The sequence below is a fragment of the Grammomys surdaster genome, unplaced genomic scaffold (assembly GCF_004785775.1).
Source record: "Grammomys surdaster isolate TR1022 unplaced genomic scaffold, NIH_TR_1.0 232, whole genome shotgun sequence".
In the NCBI taxonomy this organism is placed as follows: Eukaryota; Metazoa; Chordata; class Mammalia; order Rodentia; family Muridae; genus Grammomys; species Grammomys surdaster.
This window is the reverse complement of record NW_021604677.1, coordinates 437,359-453,950: the sequence shown is the minus strand read 5'-3', so window position 1 is coordinate 453,950 and position 16,592 is coordinate 437,359. Positions and strand designations below refer to the sequence as shown.

General features: G+C 33.2%; 1 protein-coding gene across 2 annotated transcripts in view; it reads left to right on the top strand.

The window, feature by feature from the left end:
- Positions 1 to 16,592, top strand: part of Grik2 (glutamate ionotropic receptor kainate type subunit 2) — a 657,422-nt gene that overhangs the window by 222,386 nt on the left and 418,444 nt on the right. For both annotated transcript variants that reach the window (XM_028773628.1, XM_028773629.1), the window contains exon 3: positions 683 to 940. In XM_028773628.1, coding sequence (XP_028629461.1) covers positions 683 to 940 — 258 coding nt within the window. The remainder of the gene's footprint in view (positions 1 to 682; positions 941 to 16,592) is intronic.

Below are 16,592 nucleotides of genomic sequence, written 5' to 3'. Positions count from 1 at the left end.
TCCTGGCTTCCCCTCCACAAACCCCACTATCCCATCCTCCTCCTTCTATGACAGTGATTCTCCCACCCCCACCCACTCCCGCCTCACAGCCCTAGTATTCCCCTACGTTGGGGCATCTAGCCTCCACAGGACCAAGGGCTATCCCTCCCATTGAAGCCAGATAAGGTAGTCTTCTGCTACATAAACAGCTAGAGCCATGGACCCATTAATGGGTACTGTTTGGTTGTTGATTTAGTTCCTGGAAGCTCTGGGTAGGGGGATCTGGTTGGTTGATATTCTTCCTATGGTGTTGTAACCCCCTTCACTTCCTTCAATCCTTCCTCCATTGGGGTCCCCATGCTCAGTCAGGCTTCGAGCATCCACATCTGTATTGGTTAGGCTCTGGCAGTTTCTCAGGGGTCAGCTGTACCAGGTTCCTGTCAATATCTCCTTCTTTGTATCAGCAATAGTGTCTGGGTTTGGTGTCTGCAGACGAGATGGATCACTAGGTGGGGCAGTCTCTGGATGGCCTTTCCTTCAGTCTCTGCTCTACTCTTTGTCCCTGAATTTCCTTTAGACAAGAGCAATTCTGGGTTAATATTTTTGAGATGGAATCTTTACCAGCAAGACATGTATGGGATTTAGTAGCAACGCATGCCCTCCTTCCCTCTCTTTATTGACAGACTGCCTTTTTTCCTTTCAGCTTGTGATCAGCTGTCTCTTGGGGTGGCTGCTATCTTCGGTCCTTCACACAGTTCATCAGCAAATGCTGTGCAGTCCATCTGCAATGCTCTGGGGGTTCCTCACATACAGACCCGCTGGAAGCACCAGGTGTCAGACAACAAGGATTCCTTCTATGTCAGTCTCTACCCAGACTTCTCTTCCCTCAGCCGTGCCATCTTGGATTTGGTGCAATTTTTTAAGTGGAAAACTGTCACAGTTGTGTACGACGACAGCACTGGTAAGAGCAGCAGCCTCTGTGGCTGACTCCTACACAATTTTCTCGAGAACATTCCAAGTTATTTCTGTTCTTTCGTGGTTTGTTTTCTTTTATTAGTTTAATTATGTTGTTGTTTATTAGTTATTACTGTTGTTTTTTTAGTATTATTACTATGTGAAGAGACTGAAAGAGATTTGGAGCCAAGTATCAACACTTGTTTCATACATCCAGAAAAATAACAGCCTAATCACATACATTTCTCTATATGTATAAAATAAGCATCAGAAGATTGAACCAAGCATTAAGATAGAGATAATAGGAATATCATGTTATTATATTTAAATAATCTTGCTAAAGAGTGGTTTTCTACAGCAAAGTCTCATGACTGTCAGGAAACATCAAGAAATTTACAATTTTGACATAGACTTTTGTTTTATGCAAATGATATATGTATATAGCAAGTAATAAAATCCACAGGTTTAAGTAGTATGCTGAAATCCAAACATTGTTTTCTAGAACATTGAACAGATAACAGCATTAAATATTCAACCTTTGGGGAACTACTTTTGTGTAGATAGATACCACTTAGAAACTTTAAAATATAGACTTAGAAATAAAATTGAATGAAATGAAATGAAATGAAATGCATTTCACTGCCTTAGACTATCTTAATAAATGTTTGATCCACAGTGGTTGTCTATATTGAATTGTTTTAATGATTGTTAATTGTGGTTGAATGTTATCATGAATTATTAATTTTAAACATGTCTCAGAAATATAAGAAAGTAGACAGTAAAATAAAACTTGTAGTTTTCCGCTGACAGTTATTTTGGTGAGGTAAATATTATGTTTATCATGGTAATTGATTTCATTTAAGGATGTTTTTCAGTATTCTAAATATTGTTTTAAATTAGAATGCAAAACATTTTATTTTAGTCCTTTTCACTATTCTTTCAAATTTACATTGAGATTGAAATTCATTTGAATTTAAATTCTCTCCAAATATGGCAGGAACATGCTTTGTTCCCACTCACTTTGTATGCTGGCAATGAACAAAACTTTGTGTAGAAATTTTCCCTTTTATAATGAAATTATCAATGCAAATGAAAAGATAGAAACTCTGCTAAGAGAACAAAGAGTTTCAAGCTTGTGCAAACAATGAAAATAGTTTTAAATATATTTCTACTGAACTAAGGAAGTGCTGCCCTCAATAGAAGCTAATAATCTTTATATTGGTGAAAAATATAAAAATATTTTTATAAATTCAGCTTTTACATTTATCAATAAATCTTTAAAATCACAAGTATTTTTAATGGGTCTTTGAACTTAAATTAGACTTTTCAAGGATTGTTCCCCCCAAATCAATTCCTTTATATAATTGGGAAAGTCCCCCTAGAAAGCTGGGCCTTAACAGATTTCTTGAGTTTGCATAATGTGTAATACCCAGGGAATCTTCAGATACAAATTAATCCAATAGATTAATGTATTTATGTGAATAGATGGCCATATATACAAATATATAACATGGATCTGGTCATATCTCCATTCTCTCTTAATGAAATTTGAACATATGTTGTCTAAACAGCATACATACTTACTTTTACATATATGCCCACTTATATATACATATATACATATATGATTGCATGCTCTATCTTGTATTTATTATTTTCACATCATTTAGAAAGAAATAAACAAAAGATTGAAGTATGAATAGACATACCATATTTCTTCACTATAGTATGTGAAAATCTTCAATCATGTATGCACATAGTGATGGAATAAACATAGAAACAATAGGATTTGTAATCAGTTCATATCACAATTAGTACAGAAAATATTCCATGCAATGTTTTTTTCTAAACTATAGATAATATTCTAAATATTTCTATCACTAGTACAAATTTAAATAAATGAATACACACACTCAGACATACATACACACACACACACACACACACACGCACACACACACAGAGCCAATTACATTTATACACTTTTGGAGACCTTGATTGCAAATTAAGCTTATTAAAGATATTTCAAATTCCTTTTTAAAAGCTTTATACCTGGGAATGGTAATGTCTCTTTGCTATATTCAAGCATGTACATTGGCAAGGTTACTACTACTTGGGGGTCAACCTAGTCTACATAGCAAGTTCAAGGCTAGTCTGTGATTCAGAGTGAAACCTTGTCTCAATATTCACCTACTTTCCCTAAAACAAGATACTTTATCATTTTATTATTTTGAAAGTTACATAGACATTTAAGAATTAATTGATTTGTACATAATATATATTGATACTAAAGAAAATATAAATTTACAGAATAAGCATATCTTAAAGCCTAAAGATTAAATAATTATTGATTATGGATATTCTATTTTATGCAACATTTAAGTCAACATGTATTGATTAGGCAACTGCTGGTGAGAATTGGTTGTATAATGGTGATCATATGCCAGTAGAGGGGACAAAGGCCCCACCTTTGTCCTTCCGAGACACATTTATGGACATTTGATTATTCACAATCTTACAATATTATTAATTAGTAAATTACATTAATAAATGAATTTTTTTATCTTTTTGAAGTTTAAATTTTTACTTTCGAGAACTTGGTCATCATTGTTTTATATAAGTGACTAGTGGGTAAACAGTAAAATCTTTTTTGAAATGCATTCCTGAGTATATAATTTTTTGCTCCATGTAATTTGATATCTTAAATTATCACCAGTACATCCATTTTTGTTTTTTTGTTTTAATGTGAATTCCTCAATTAGAGTAGATTACAATTTGAAGTTGTGGGAAAAAGTGCAATTATAACAAGGATTGTGGACTGAAAGTGGATCCTATAATCATGCTAGTCAAGATAACTAGCCTTGACTTGACTGTGGATTCATGCATCAGTTGCTTACTCAAGGAGAGACATGAGCCATTTTTATTTGCATGTCCCCTTTACCAGATTTACTTATTACATATGCTATCCCCTATTTTTTTTATCTATACTTTGTTGTATTGTCCAGTTTGATACATGATAATTTCATCCACTGCTTGCTCCTACACCCTAACAGATGGATGTTAGATGAAATATATTTCTGGACTAGGAGAACTTCTTAAAATCATGTTATTGGGAGCTATTTGTTTTTTATGATAATTAGCATTTGTTGTTGTCCTGGATGAATTCTTTTAAACATCACAAAAGTCTGTTAGAGCTCTGAATGGTGTCCAAAAATGATGGAAATGAATTGGCTTCAGAAACAAAGCTTTTTCTGTCAGTCATTTTGGAACATATGATTCATTTTAAATATAAACTGAAAATAAATTGGATAGCTGTCAGCTTGTAAGCAATTCTAGGATAAGTTGTGAATATTTGCTTTAAAATTCCTGTGTTTCATCTTTGTTTATAGATCAGCAGTCCATTAACAAAGAACTCTGGGATGGTAAGCAGAAATCTAGGATTTTGTCCCAGTCTTGCAGCTAAATTACTGGAAAACATTGGAAAAGAAAGTGAGGGAAAAGGAATGATTACAAATGAGCTATCATGCATTAGATTATTTTCCACATTACTCTCATAGATTATTTTTTCAAACTTCCAAAACAATTTTCTGAGTTGCAAAGAAAACAGGCTTTCACTTTGTCAATCTAGCTTTCTACCTGGACCCTCTACTCAGCAGCAACCCTAAAAACATAAATATCTCCCTCAATTCATTCCCTACTTGGAATTCACAATTAAGTCCCAATTGCCAATTCTTTACCACTTGATGTCTCAAAAATAAATAAATAAACAAATTTTAAAAACCCAAACAAACAAACAAAAAACCCTATTATCTTCTATGTTATGGTAACCTTTGGGTCAAAATATGCGTCATCCTTCATGGTTTTTGTTACTAACTTTATCTAATCTCAACACTTAGGTTATGTTTAATTAAATTCTGCTTTCTTTCTCCCTTAATAACTTCTTGGGTCTAAAATGGAGCCAAAATATTTAAAGAAGTTCTGTAAATAAATTTGTTTCTGAATCTCTCTCATGATATTTGAGTTTAAATATTCGACTTACTTTTGTACAATGGAAGCATTAAACTTTTTTCAGCTGCGAAACATAGTTTTGCATTCACAAGAAAAGCAAAAATTCTAGCCCACTCCTGATTTTGGGATACACATACCCAAATGTGTGTGCACATTTTCACAAACAGACTATCTGGCTTTAAACCCCAAATAAAGACTTCCCTGGTTCTCTTTCCCATATCCAAATGGTTCTTCCAACCTATCCTACTAGAGCTAGGTAATAGTCAATGTGTTGGTTTTCCTGGCTCTATTTATTCTGGATAAAGGCTTTTTCTAAGCAGATTAGACTCTAAAGCTGTTCATTTTATCATAAGCTTCTAAACTATTTTAGTTCAGGAGAGCATCTTATTGATAATTTTGATATATAATATTGTATAATTGCCTAGGGGAAAATTGAACTTCAATGAAGTTAGGTAATTTGCCCAAAATTAAATTCAGTCAGTAACCTTGAAACACTTATTAAGTATTTCTAATTCAGGAAGTCTTGGGCAAACATAATATCTTCCATTATTTCTGAAGAAAACTAGTATAAATTGCATTTCATTTATTAAATTTACAATCAAACATATTACTTTCAAACAATCATATACAGACCCATTTTTGTAAATCACCTGGGGCAAAGGTCAAATATTATGGATAAAACTTTTCCCCCAAGAACTGAGGCAAAGGGCAGGGAGGAGACTCAATAACCACAGTACATTTTTAGTGCAACAAGATAAGAGAATAGCAAGAAAAATAAATATTTACTATGGTTCCTGAGAGAAGCTTAGACCTCCTTGGGAAGGGCAGAGGCAATTCTGCAAGTCTGATTGATTTCTTCCTTACTAATGGAGAACTGTAAAGTAGAAGTATCTCAACTGGAAAAAAAAAGTCTGCTAGGTGTCATGTAGATATAACGATGCTCAAGGAAGCCAGGTTGTTAGGAATTGAAGGTAATTCAGTGTGAAACATTATTGGGGGAAGAATCATGAAGAAAATTTCATGTAAAAGGCTAACAAAGATGGATCATCAAGAGCTTCTGATGTTCAAATTCATGGTGTAAGAAAGACCAGAGGTCTATTAGTGAATGGGCAGTCACTCATTAGCAGAACTGTGGTCTTCCTTAATATCATGTATCTACCACACTCTGAATAGTGATCATTCTTTTTGTCTTATTATAATTAATTAGAATGAAAATAACTAAAGAGATGAATTTGAATTTGCATAGTTTGGGATTAAAATTCAGTCCCTATTTTCAGATTTTAAACAATGAACAATTTAAATTTTAATTCATTTTTATGATGTAGCATACAGTTTCTACTATCCTGCTTTAAGATCTGTGTGTACCTTGCTACCAGCCACCACCCTGGTTCCCTTGGGTCCGGGGATGAAAGACACACACATATAGCTCATTTTCAACCTCCCTTATGACTCAATGACTGGGCTCTTCTAAGCCTCCAGCACCTAGTGCGCATTTTCCTTTACCTCTTGCTCAAAACTCTGTATCTGCCCTTAGCTTAGTTGTGTTTCTAGTCTCCTGCCTGGGAAAGTGACCAATGACCACTCCACCTGAGATCTCACATGGCTCCAAAGCATGGTAAATCATTTTCTTTTTCCTGCTTCTCTTATCCTGCCTGCAGGAACCTGGAAGTCCCACCTCTTATGTTCAAACCATTAGTCACTGGCATCTTCATTGATCAATCAAGAACCCATGGGAGAACAGGACCTTTGGTGTTCACATGCAGATTCTTGATCAAAGCACCAGAACCATTCTCTTCATTATGATACAATCATAAGTGAGAAAGGAGCCCAAGAACTTTGTCTTAAGCAAAAGACAATAGCATTTTCATGTTAATTTGGGTGGAGTATATTTATACATTGAGTTCTGGATATATTTTAAGTAATTTTAGAGTGAGTTTGATAAAATAAATAGTCAAAGAATGATTTTTATCTTATCTAAAATGTATATTAAATTGGATACACTATAATAAAGAGACTCAATAGAGTAAATTAATTTACAATATATATATTCCTAGAAGATACTAATTTTGAATGATATTGAAAGTTTTATATTGTACAACAAAGAACCAAATAATTTTATGGAGTAGGGTAATTTAGGTCTAAGACGATTACATGTTGTACATTTTAAATACAAAGCTGTACTTGCTGTATTCTATAATTGCAAATACAAATACAATTAGCAGTTACAAGTTAAGCCTAATTATTTGGATATAGTTGATTGCATAATCTTACATAATACTGTTTCCATAGTTGGTTATGTTTGAATTTAGGTTTATTTTTTTAGTCCCAATTTTAAATACATGAAATTACTTATAATATTATTTCCTAGAGTCTGAATAAAAGATACTATTTCAAATGTATTTATAGGACAAATCCTTTAAGTTTTTTAGTGTTTTTAAAAAATACCATTCTGTAAGAAAAAATTAAAATCTCTTATCTATAATAAAGATACTTTGGTATAAAGAAAAAAAAAGTCTTACAGAAAGCCTCAGTGATGAGTAATTTTTACCTTAGTTGTAGAAAGCAAAGACACTGTAAAGGCTAATAATTCCAGTGAGGGTAGTCAGAAATTCTTTGTTTCTATAAACCAAAGCTTTCCCAAATTTAAACACACTGGCAAAACACATGGTTGACCCTTACCCTGGCCTCTTGTCCTGGTTTGTTTCTCTCTCTGTGAACCCCAATGGGGAAAAATGAGCTTTAATGATATCACTGATGAACCTGATAGGTTGTTTACATGGTTAACTATAAAAATAAAAATTTCTGCTTGGCCTAGATTCCGTCACTCCCTCCTCCTTATTTCTTCCAATTCATACCCATTATATTATCATGCTCTTTTTGTCTATTTTCTCAGAAAACCAATTTCATTACTAAAACTCTGATATAAACTCTATTGGGTTTCTATAGTTACCTGCTACATATATACCATGTTTTAAACAGCAAGTAATTTAGTCATCAGCAAACAAAGCCAGAGAAGCGCAGTGGCGTGACTTTGCCATGTTATTCATGTATAGTGATCTTTCTCCTCCAAGTTGAGGCTGAATCATATAGCACAAGAGAGCCAATAGCACTTAGAACTGTAGCACAGAGCCTATATCATATACCTACCATTTAGTGTATAAATGTGTCTTCATTAAAATCCCAAGCAAGGCCTGACCACTCAGAAACATAGAGAAATTCTTTATGGATGTCCTCCATTGAGATCCTCCAGAAAGATTCCCCTTGTTCAGACAGTTGTGTGGCTAATATTGTTAGCAGAAATCTATATCTTCAACAGCTCACTATATCCCAGTCACTAGCAATGATGACTTATTGCAAGTGACTTTGATCCTGAATATACATCTAGATTATCCCATAGCTTTATAGTTTTTTTCTTATGATCCAGAAACAGTCTGTTGGTGGTCAGAGGTAAAGGCCATACCTAGTATATGCCAACTATGGCCTGCAAAACTTGGCTCCAAGGGGGGTCTAAGAGGTACAGCTTCTAGGCCAGGATTTTGAATGGAAAATGCTTATGTGGGGAGATGGCATCGTTAACAAAGTGCAAATGATCCCTGTAGAACATGGTAGTCTTGTCATAGTTGGTCTCACTTCTTTGTTTCTACTTATTATATACTTGTTTCAAGAAATAGATAGTATCACATCCAGAAACTATGACATGGTAGTGACTTCATTTACCCAAATATTGACATTTTTGTCTACTCAGTCATGAAGGTGACTAGTGTGAGTATTATCTCAGTTATGAGGATAGTATCAGATAACTCAGAGTGAAGCCCTCAGACTTTATTGCTGTACCTTTTTGAGAAAGAAACCATTCTCATTCTCTTAAGTCTCTTACCATCTGCTCTTTAAATATTCATATTGTTTGAGGATTTATGTCTAGTATTATTAATGTCTCACTTTCTCTCCAAAAACACCTCATGAAGGTTTTACCTCTTTCCATCTCCACATGATACAGACTCACAAAGCTTTCACTGATAACAAACTTCATGCAGCTTGTTCTCAGTTTATCAATAATCCACAGGCACATGTAAGCCAACATACAAAACTAGCCTTTCAGCATCACAAAATTTGTATTTTCCTTGAATTTCTCTATTCATCAAGTTATCTCAGCCTGATTCTTATAACTTCAACTCTATAACTGTTCACCATTAATACCTATATCTTCTCAAATGCCTCTGATTATTTACAGAATTACTTCTTTTTTTCATATCCATTGTCTGTTGTTGATCTTATCACTGAGCATTTGAGTCATCCCTGCCTACCACCTGATGTTTCTCTCCAACTCAAATCACATTTATGCCCAGTTTTTATTCATTTTATTTATTTATTTGTTCATTTAGTTTTAGAAATGTGTTCTGCAGCATAACTTTTTCCAACTTTTATTATTCTCATCCTGAGTTTTGCTTCTCTGGTATTCTTTCTCTCAACAGTGCATTGTGACAGTCTTTGAAATAATTGTCCTACATGATACTTGTGGTGTAGCTTGAGCAGAGGATATCTCAAAGCATAGCTCCACAGTGATACATTTCCTCCAACAGGCCACTTCTAATAGTGCCAGTCCTTATGAGCTAAGCTCATGAATCTATGGGAGCCATTCTTATTCAAACCGTTACACACATCTACCACATAGAGTCTAGTTTCTAACATGTACATATATCTATATATGTTAGAATGTGGAATATATAATATATATTCTACAATATCCAGTGTGATAGTGATAAGTGCTGTAATGAAGAAGAAAGTAACAGAAGCATTATAGGAAATGAAAGAAAAATATCTCACTAGACACAGGAGAACTTGCGATGTTTATTCTAGAATAAACTTAAGGATTTTATAAAGGAGAAGCTTCAAAAATAGGCGGTAGTAAAGCATAGCTGAGGAGGAAAGAGAAGAGGTTTTAGATAAAGAAGTTTTTTATCTTACTTAGAACTTTGGGGAAACAGATTTCTGTGGAATATTTTGTGACATGCATTACTTTTTTGAAAAATTGAAATTAGCTTCTTTTCTAATATAAACCATCCCAACTACAGTTTTACCCTCCTTCTCACCTCCTTCCCTCTCTCCTGGGCCACCTCCCTCAGTTTCTCTTCAGAAAACAGAAAACTTCTAAGAGGAAAAAAACAAACACAACAAAGCAAGATACAATAAAACATGACAGAAGCACTCATATAAAGGCTGAACAAGGCAATCAGATAGGAAGAAAGGAGTACCAATAGCAGGCAAAAGAGTCAGAGATACACACACTCCTACTGTTCGGAGACTCACAAAACTACCAAAATACCAGACATAACATACAACAAGGACTTGGTGCAGAGCCATGCAGGCTCTATGCTTGCTACTTCAATCTTTGTGAACCCATATGAACCCTGCTTAGTTGATTCAGTGGACCATGTTCTCCTTGTGTCTCCATCTGATCTGACACCTACACTCTTTCCCCCTCTTCTTCTGAGGTCTGATGGGATGGGCCTAATGCACACCTCCAATTTAGACTCAATCTTTACATAAAATTTGACTGTAGATATCTGCTCCTGCTTTAATTTGCTGCCTAAGGAAGCTTCTCTAATGACAACTGGACAAGGCACTACTTTATGAGTATAGCAGAATATCATTCAAAATCATTTCATTGATTTTTTTCTGATACATATGTATAGTGATAATTTTGGAATTTTGTTTCTTTTAAAACACACAGAAATAGGATAAGAATGTGGGTTTGTTTTAATCACAGGTATTGGATATGGGGCTGCTTCAGATTGTCCACTGCAGCTGACTCTGGCTTGCCTCATGTTCTAGCAGGGACATGATTTAGCCAGATGAAGATAGTTTCTAATTATGTGACATTTGGAATTCTGGGAACTTTGCAGAAGGTATATAAATGGTAGACCTGTGAAATAGGGTGGGTTGTTGGTTGGTTGTTGTTGGTTGATGTTGGGTGTGGTTGGTCATGGTTGGTTGTTGTTGGCCTCAGATTGTTAAGTAGTCATATGCAAAGAAGAAAAAACAAGAAAAATTAGATATCCTGACAGTGAAGATAAAACTTGTCCCATGGAAATTGATGCTCCTAATCAACGGGCAATAGTCTAACAATAATGTAGCCCCCATTTCAGACCCCTGACATTACTCAGGGATCTCTTTCTTTTCCTCTTTCTCTTTTTTACTTTTCTCCTGTGTAGTACTAGGGAGCTGAAATGGTAGACAACCATTGGTGGAGAAGGGTAGAAGAAAGAAGAACCCACAAAGTAGCAAAAAACAAGATACAGATATATTATTAATTATGTATAGATTGCTTTATTATTTTGATATTTCTTTAAATATAACTAAGTGTAAAAAAGAAGTTCATTTTTTATATTGGTATTGTGGCATGGTAATGATAATGCCACACACAACTCATCTTAAGAATTTAATAATTTAGATTCTAGGGTATTGTTTCAAATGATGAAAATAATACAACTATCTCTATAAGATGTATTCAGTAATATATTGAATATTTGAGCATAAAATGGATTGTATATCATAAATTTTAATAAAAGATTAATCAAACTGAAAAATACAGTTAACATGTGTTCTTTTGAAATAGTCATTATTTTGTATTCTCGAGCATACTTTGTATAAAATTTTATCTTATTGTATATAGTAGAAAATATACTATGGGGATATACTATATATAAAATATATACTATATATCTTAAAATATATAGTATATATTTTATATATAGTAAAATATATAGTATATAAAATATACTATAGGAGATTTAGAGGTGGCAAAAATAGTTAGAAATCTAAGAATGGGTTAATTGTCCATCATTATTCAAGAGTTCTCCAAAACTATTTAAACTTTTATCTAACATACAGTAAGTATACTTATCTAATTGAGAATACTAGCATATCTTGGATCTCAAAAATGTTTCATTTTATATAACTATATTCAAGTAATTTCTTCTTCAACTATTTCGCAACAAATTACAGTAAATTCATGTTGACTTGTAATCATACAATGCTATCCATAGCATTACAAATTATTTTTTCTGTGGTAAGCCAACTCATCTTGTTCTTTTTCCCCACTCTTTGTTTCTGACAATCACCATCTGTTCCCATCCCCTAATCTTGACTTCTGAGAACCACCAGATGTCCCATCCAACACACTCGGTTTCTGACAACTACCATATCACTCTCTTTCTTTGTGAGAGAAACTTTCTTATCATCCACACATCAGTGAGACCATGTGTTACTTGTCTCCAAATGCTTGGCTTTGTTTATATGGACTGTAGACTTGCCTGTGTCACAGATGACAGGATTTTGTTCTTCTGGTATCTTATCCTTATACACATACAAAGATAAAAATAATGCAATTACATGAATACATGTTAAGACCTTTATTCTTTGAGAACTTCATACATTGACATTTGATCATATTAATTTCCTTCTCCATCTCCTTGAAGACCCTCTTCTCATTTCATACCTACCCAACATTGTGCCTTCTAATTTGAAAATACCCACTGAGTCCAAAAGATACTGTCTGTATCTTATAAACTATGTCACCAGCTCCTGTAGTGTGCTAGATCTATGAATGGCCATGGGTTAAAGAAAGCAAATTTTCTCTCTTATATAAGCAAATAGCTACTAATTGTTCCTCAGCTGAGGATAGAATTTTGTCTGCTTGAGCTTTCACAGATATTGTACATGCTGTCACATTTTCCTTGCTGCTGATAGACATTTAGGATGTATCCATATTTTGGCCGTTGTGAATAGTACAGAACTAAGCATGGCAGTTCAGGTTGTTATCTATTTGACAAATACTCAGTAGTAATATTGACAGATTACATAGTAGGTTTTTTTTCACATTTTTCTATATTTGGTATTATAATTGTATTTCTCCTTTCCCTTTCTTCATTTTAATTCTCCAGTACACTTTGTCTCTATCTAATTCATAGTCTATTTTTCATTAATCATATATATATATATATATACACACACACACACGCATATATATATATATACATACACACACACACACACACACACACACATATATATATATATGTATATATATACACACACACACACACACACACACACATATATATATATGTGTATATTATATGTATGCATATATGTATTTTGTTAAAACATCTAGCTATGCAAGTTAAGGACAACATGGAAAGTTTGTTGTCTCTCAGCCTAACAAGTGCTGAGACTCAAGGACCATGATGTAACTCACAGCTTTTATAGTCCTATATTTAGAATGTTGTGAAAATTTCACATTGGTTTTCTTAGTGGATATACCAACTTACATGTATTAGTATTTATGGTAGTAACTGGAGTAACATGAGATCTCATCATAGTCTTGATTTGCATTTTATACATAACTACTGATGATGATTAAATTTTTCATATATGTACTAGATATTTGCTTATCTTCTGGGAAATGCCTATGGATATCAATGACACTTGGGTTAATTGATTTGTATTTTGATTTTGGTTTTGATCGTTAGTTGCAGAGGTTTATTACTTTATTAGGTTATTTATTTGTAGAGGTAGATTATTGAACACCCAGTATACCACATATTTCTTTGTGGGAGAGCTGCAACTCATATTTGTAGTAAAGGACAATTTATAGAAGTTGGTTTTCGTTTTTGAACATGCAGATTTTGGGGATTGAAATCAAGGCATCAAATATTGTGGCATCTTTACCTGCTGAGCCACTTCACTAGCACTGACATAGAATTTCAGTAATAATAATAATATAAAAAACCACATGAAATAATTTATTTGCAAATACACTAAGTACATTAAAAATCTATTGTGTTATACACAAAACCCTGATTAGTAGATGTTAATAAAATACGAAGTCTAATAGTCACCTCTTTGTGTTGTTGCATTATCACATTCAAGACTTTACTATTCACATATAATTTTACTTTTACAAGCTTAACAATGATCATTTTGATAAAATAAAATGTATTATTTAATATATAATGAAATTTCAATTCAAACCTCTGATTCGTAAATTTAATTGGTACCACTGAATGGAATTATCTGAGCTAATGTTAAAACTAGACTTTTTTCATTTAACCTTTTAAAATTAGTAACTGAAGGGTTCAGCATATATAAGAGTTTACATTTGCAGCAAGAAACATCAATAATATTAATTTAACAGCAGTAGGCATTGCTGATGTATCTATGTACCTGATTATCTCCAATTTTCAACTATATTGTATTACAATTGTTCAATGTATAAATTTAATTTTGAGTAAGTAAACTTCTTTGTTAAGAAAATGTGATAATGGTGTTGTAAGTGTCTGGATGGAAGCATGTTATTGCCTATCCTTTATTTCCCCAGAATATTCATTTTTGGTCAGAGAAAGGATGGTGAAATTTTAAAGTATCCTAAAATATTTTAAACAAAATACTAAAGCTTGCTCTTCTAAAAAAAATTATCTGGACCTGTATCAGTCGTTGATCTTTGAGATATACTATGACCTGTTATATTACTATGATTTTATAATGGTTGGATTTTTCTTATGTTTTTCATATTTCAGCCTGTACTAAAATTGCTAAGAAGGTTTAGCTAAAACACATTATGTCCAGTTTATAATGTGACAAGCAAGAGGTGTTGTACAGTAACTTCTTTTAAGGTCATAGGTTATTGAGTAACCATAAGTTAATAATTTTTGATCTATATGATTTTGACAAATACAGACATTTTACATTTTTAAATAATTAGTATTATGGGATCACTGTTAATACACCACATACTGGTATCCTTAGTTAATTCAACTATGAATTTTAGGTAAAATAAGAATGGTTGTTTTTATAATCACTTGACATTGGCTAAATTGTCAATCACTTTTATAAAATACTTATTTTGATCATCTAAACTTCCATACTAAATGACTTCAATTCTGTTAAATACTCTTGTTTTTCAACAACTTAAAATAGTGTGAATGAGTTATGTGATAATTCAATACATAAAAGCACTTGCTGACATACCTGACACCATGAGCTCAAGACCCAGAAATTATGTGGTAGAAAGAAAGAACTGACTGACAAATGTTTTTGTGTGACCTCTATGTGTTATAATGCCCAAATAAATAAATGTACAATAATTTTGTACTAATTTTTAAGTATGAAGAAAGATTATTCAGCTTATGTGCAGCAGAAATTGTCAAATATAAATTCAAGACTTAGAATTCCTATACATTGAGTTCACACTTTATAACTATTTTGTAAAATTTTATAAGTAGATTTTATTTAATTTTCAAATAATTTTTTTCACAGTGCTAATTGTGATGATACTGCTCTTCACTGGTTAATCAAACAGTTTTTAAAAATCTTCCTTTCCATCTTCTCAGTGAACTTTTTATCCAGTTCAGCTAATTGGCTTGGCATTAAAAAGAAAATTAAGTCAGCACTTGAAATCTGAACACTGCATCTTAATTACTCTATTAATTATACAATAATAAATGACAAACTCTATTTATCTTTCTCAAAATATGGCCAAAGGTCAGAGAGATAAATAACTGGCATACCTAGAAAACAAAAATGACAAATGATGCCAATTTTACAAAATCCCTTAAAATACTATTGGAAAACCAAGTAAGGATCACTCCTGCAATGTAATGTTGAAGCATACTTTAAGAAGTATATTTTCAACATTAAGACAATAAGAAACTGTAGAGTGCTCATATGTAAATGAGATATCTACATTTTTTTCTCCTTCCCCAAAATTCAAGGATTATCATGAAAAAACGGGAGGAAAGATTATAGGAGCCAGAGGAAGTAGGTGTCTACATCTAAATAGTATTTACTGAACATGATAACATAGTTCTCATGACTGGGACTTAGGCACAGGAGTTTCACAAGAGCAAGCCAACTAAATTACTTGCATAGATGAAGAAGGGTCTCCTAAAGTTCCAGCCTATCATAGTTGTTAGCAGTTGATGGATGCTGGTAGAGGGGAAAACTCATTTTCTTCAACGATACAGATACTAAGAGGCACCTGTGGTTCTATAAATGTCCTCTTTACTGATGTACATACAGATAACAGATAACAGTGTATTTTAAAATAAATAAATCAAATAAGAGAGCACATGAAGTTAGAAGGGTAAGTGGTAAAATGATATCGAGTAAAGTGAAGATTTGATGGATTTGATCAAGACACTGTATATGCATGTATGAATGTTAAATAAAATGCCAAAACTCAAAGACAATCACACATGATGTATTAAGATATAAGGGTGCAAAGATAATGTAACACACTTCATGCCATAGCGTTTGCACTGCTGACAAAAGCCAGAGACTACAGCAAAGAGCAAACCACAACCACAGAAGTTGATGGCTAAGCAGAGGTCATGGGCAGACTGGTTTTCTTTACTATTAAACAATACCTTATTTCTCCCACTGGCTTCCCATTTCATTTTTAAATCTTCCTCACCCGTGTCTTTTCTCCCCTTAGTCTCTCTACTAAATTAGATACTATGCATCTTATATAATTGATTATTATTTTTATAATACATATTATATGTGTGGGGACCTCATATCAGCTGGTGTCTGGTGTCTGGTTGGTAGCACAGTGTCTGAGAGATCTTTGTGGTTCAGGTTAGTTAAGACTA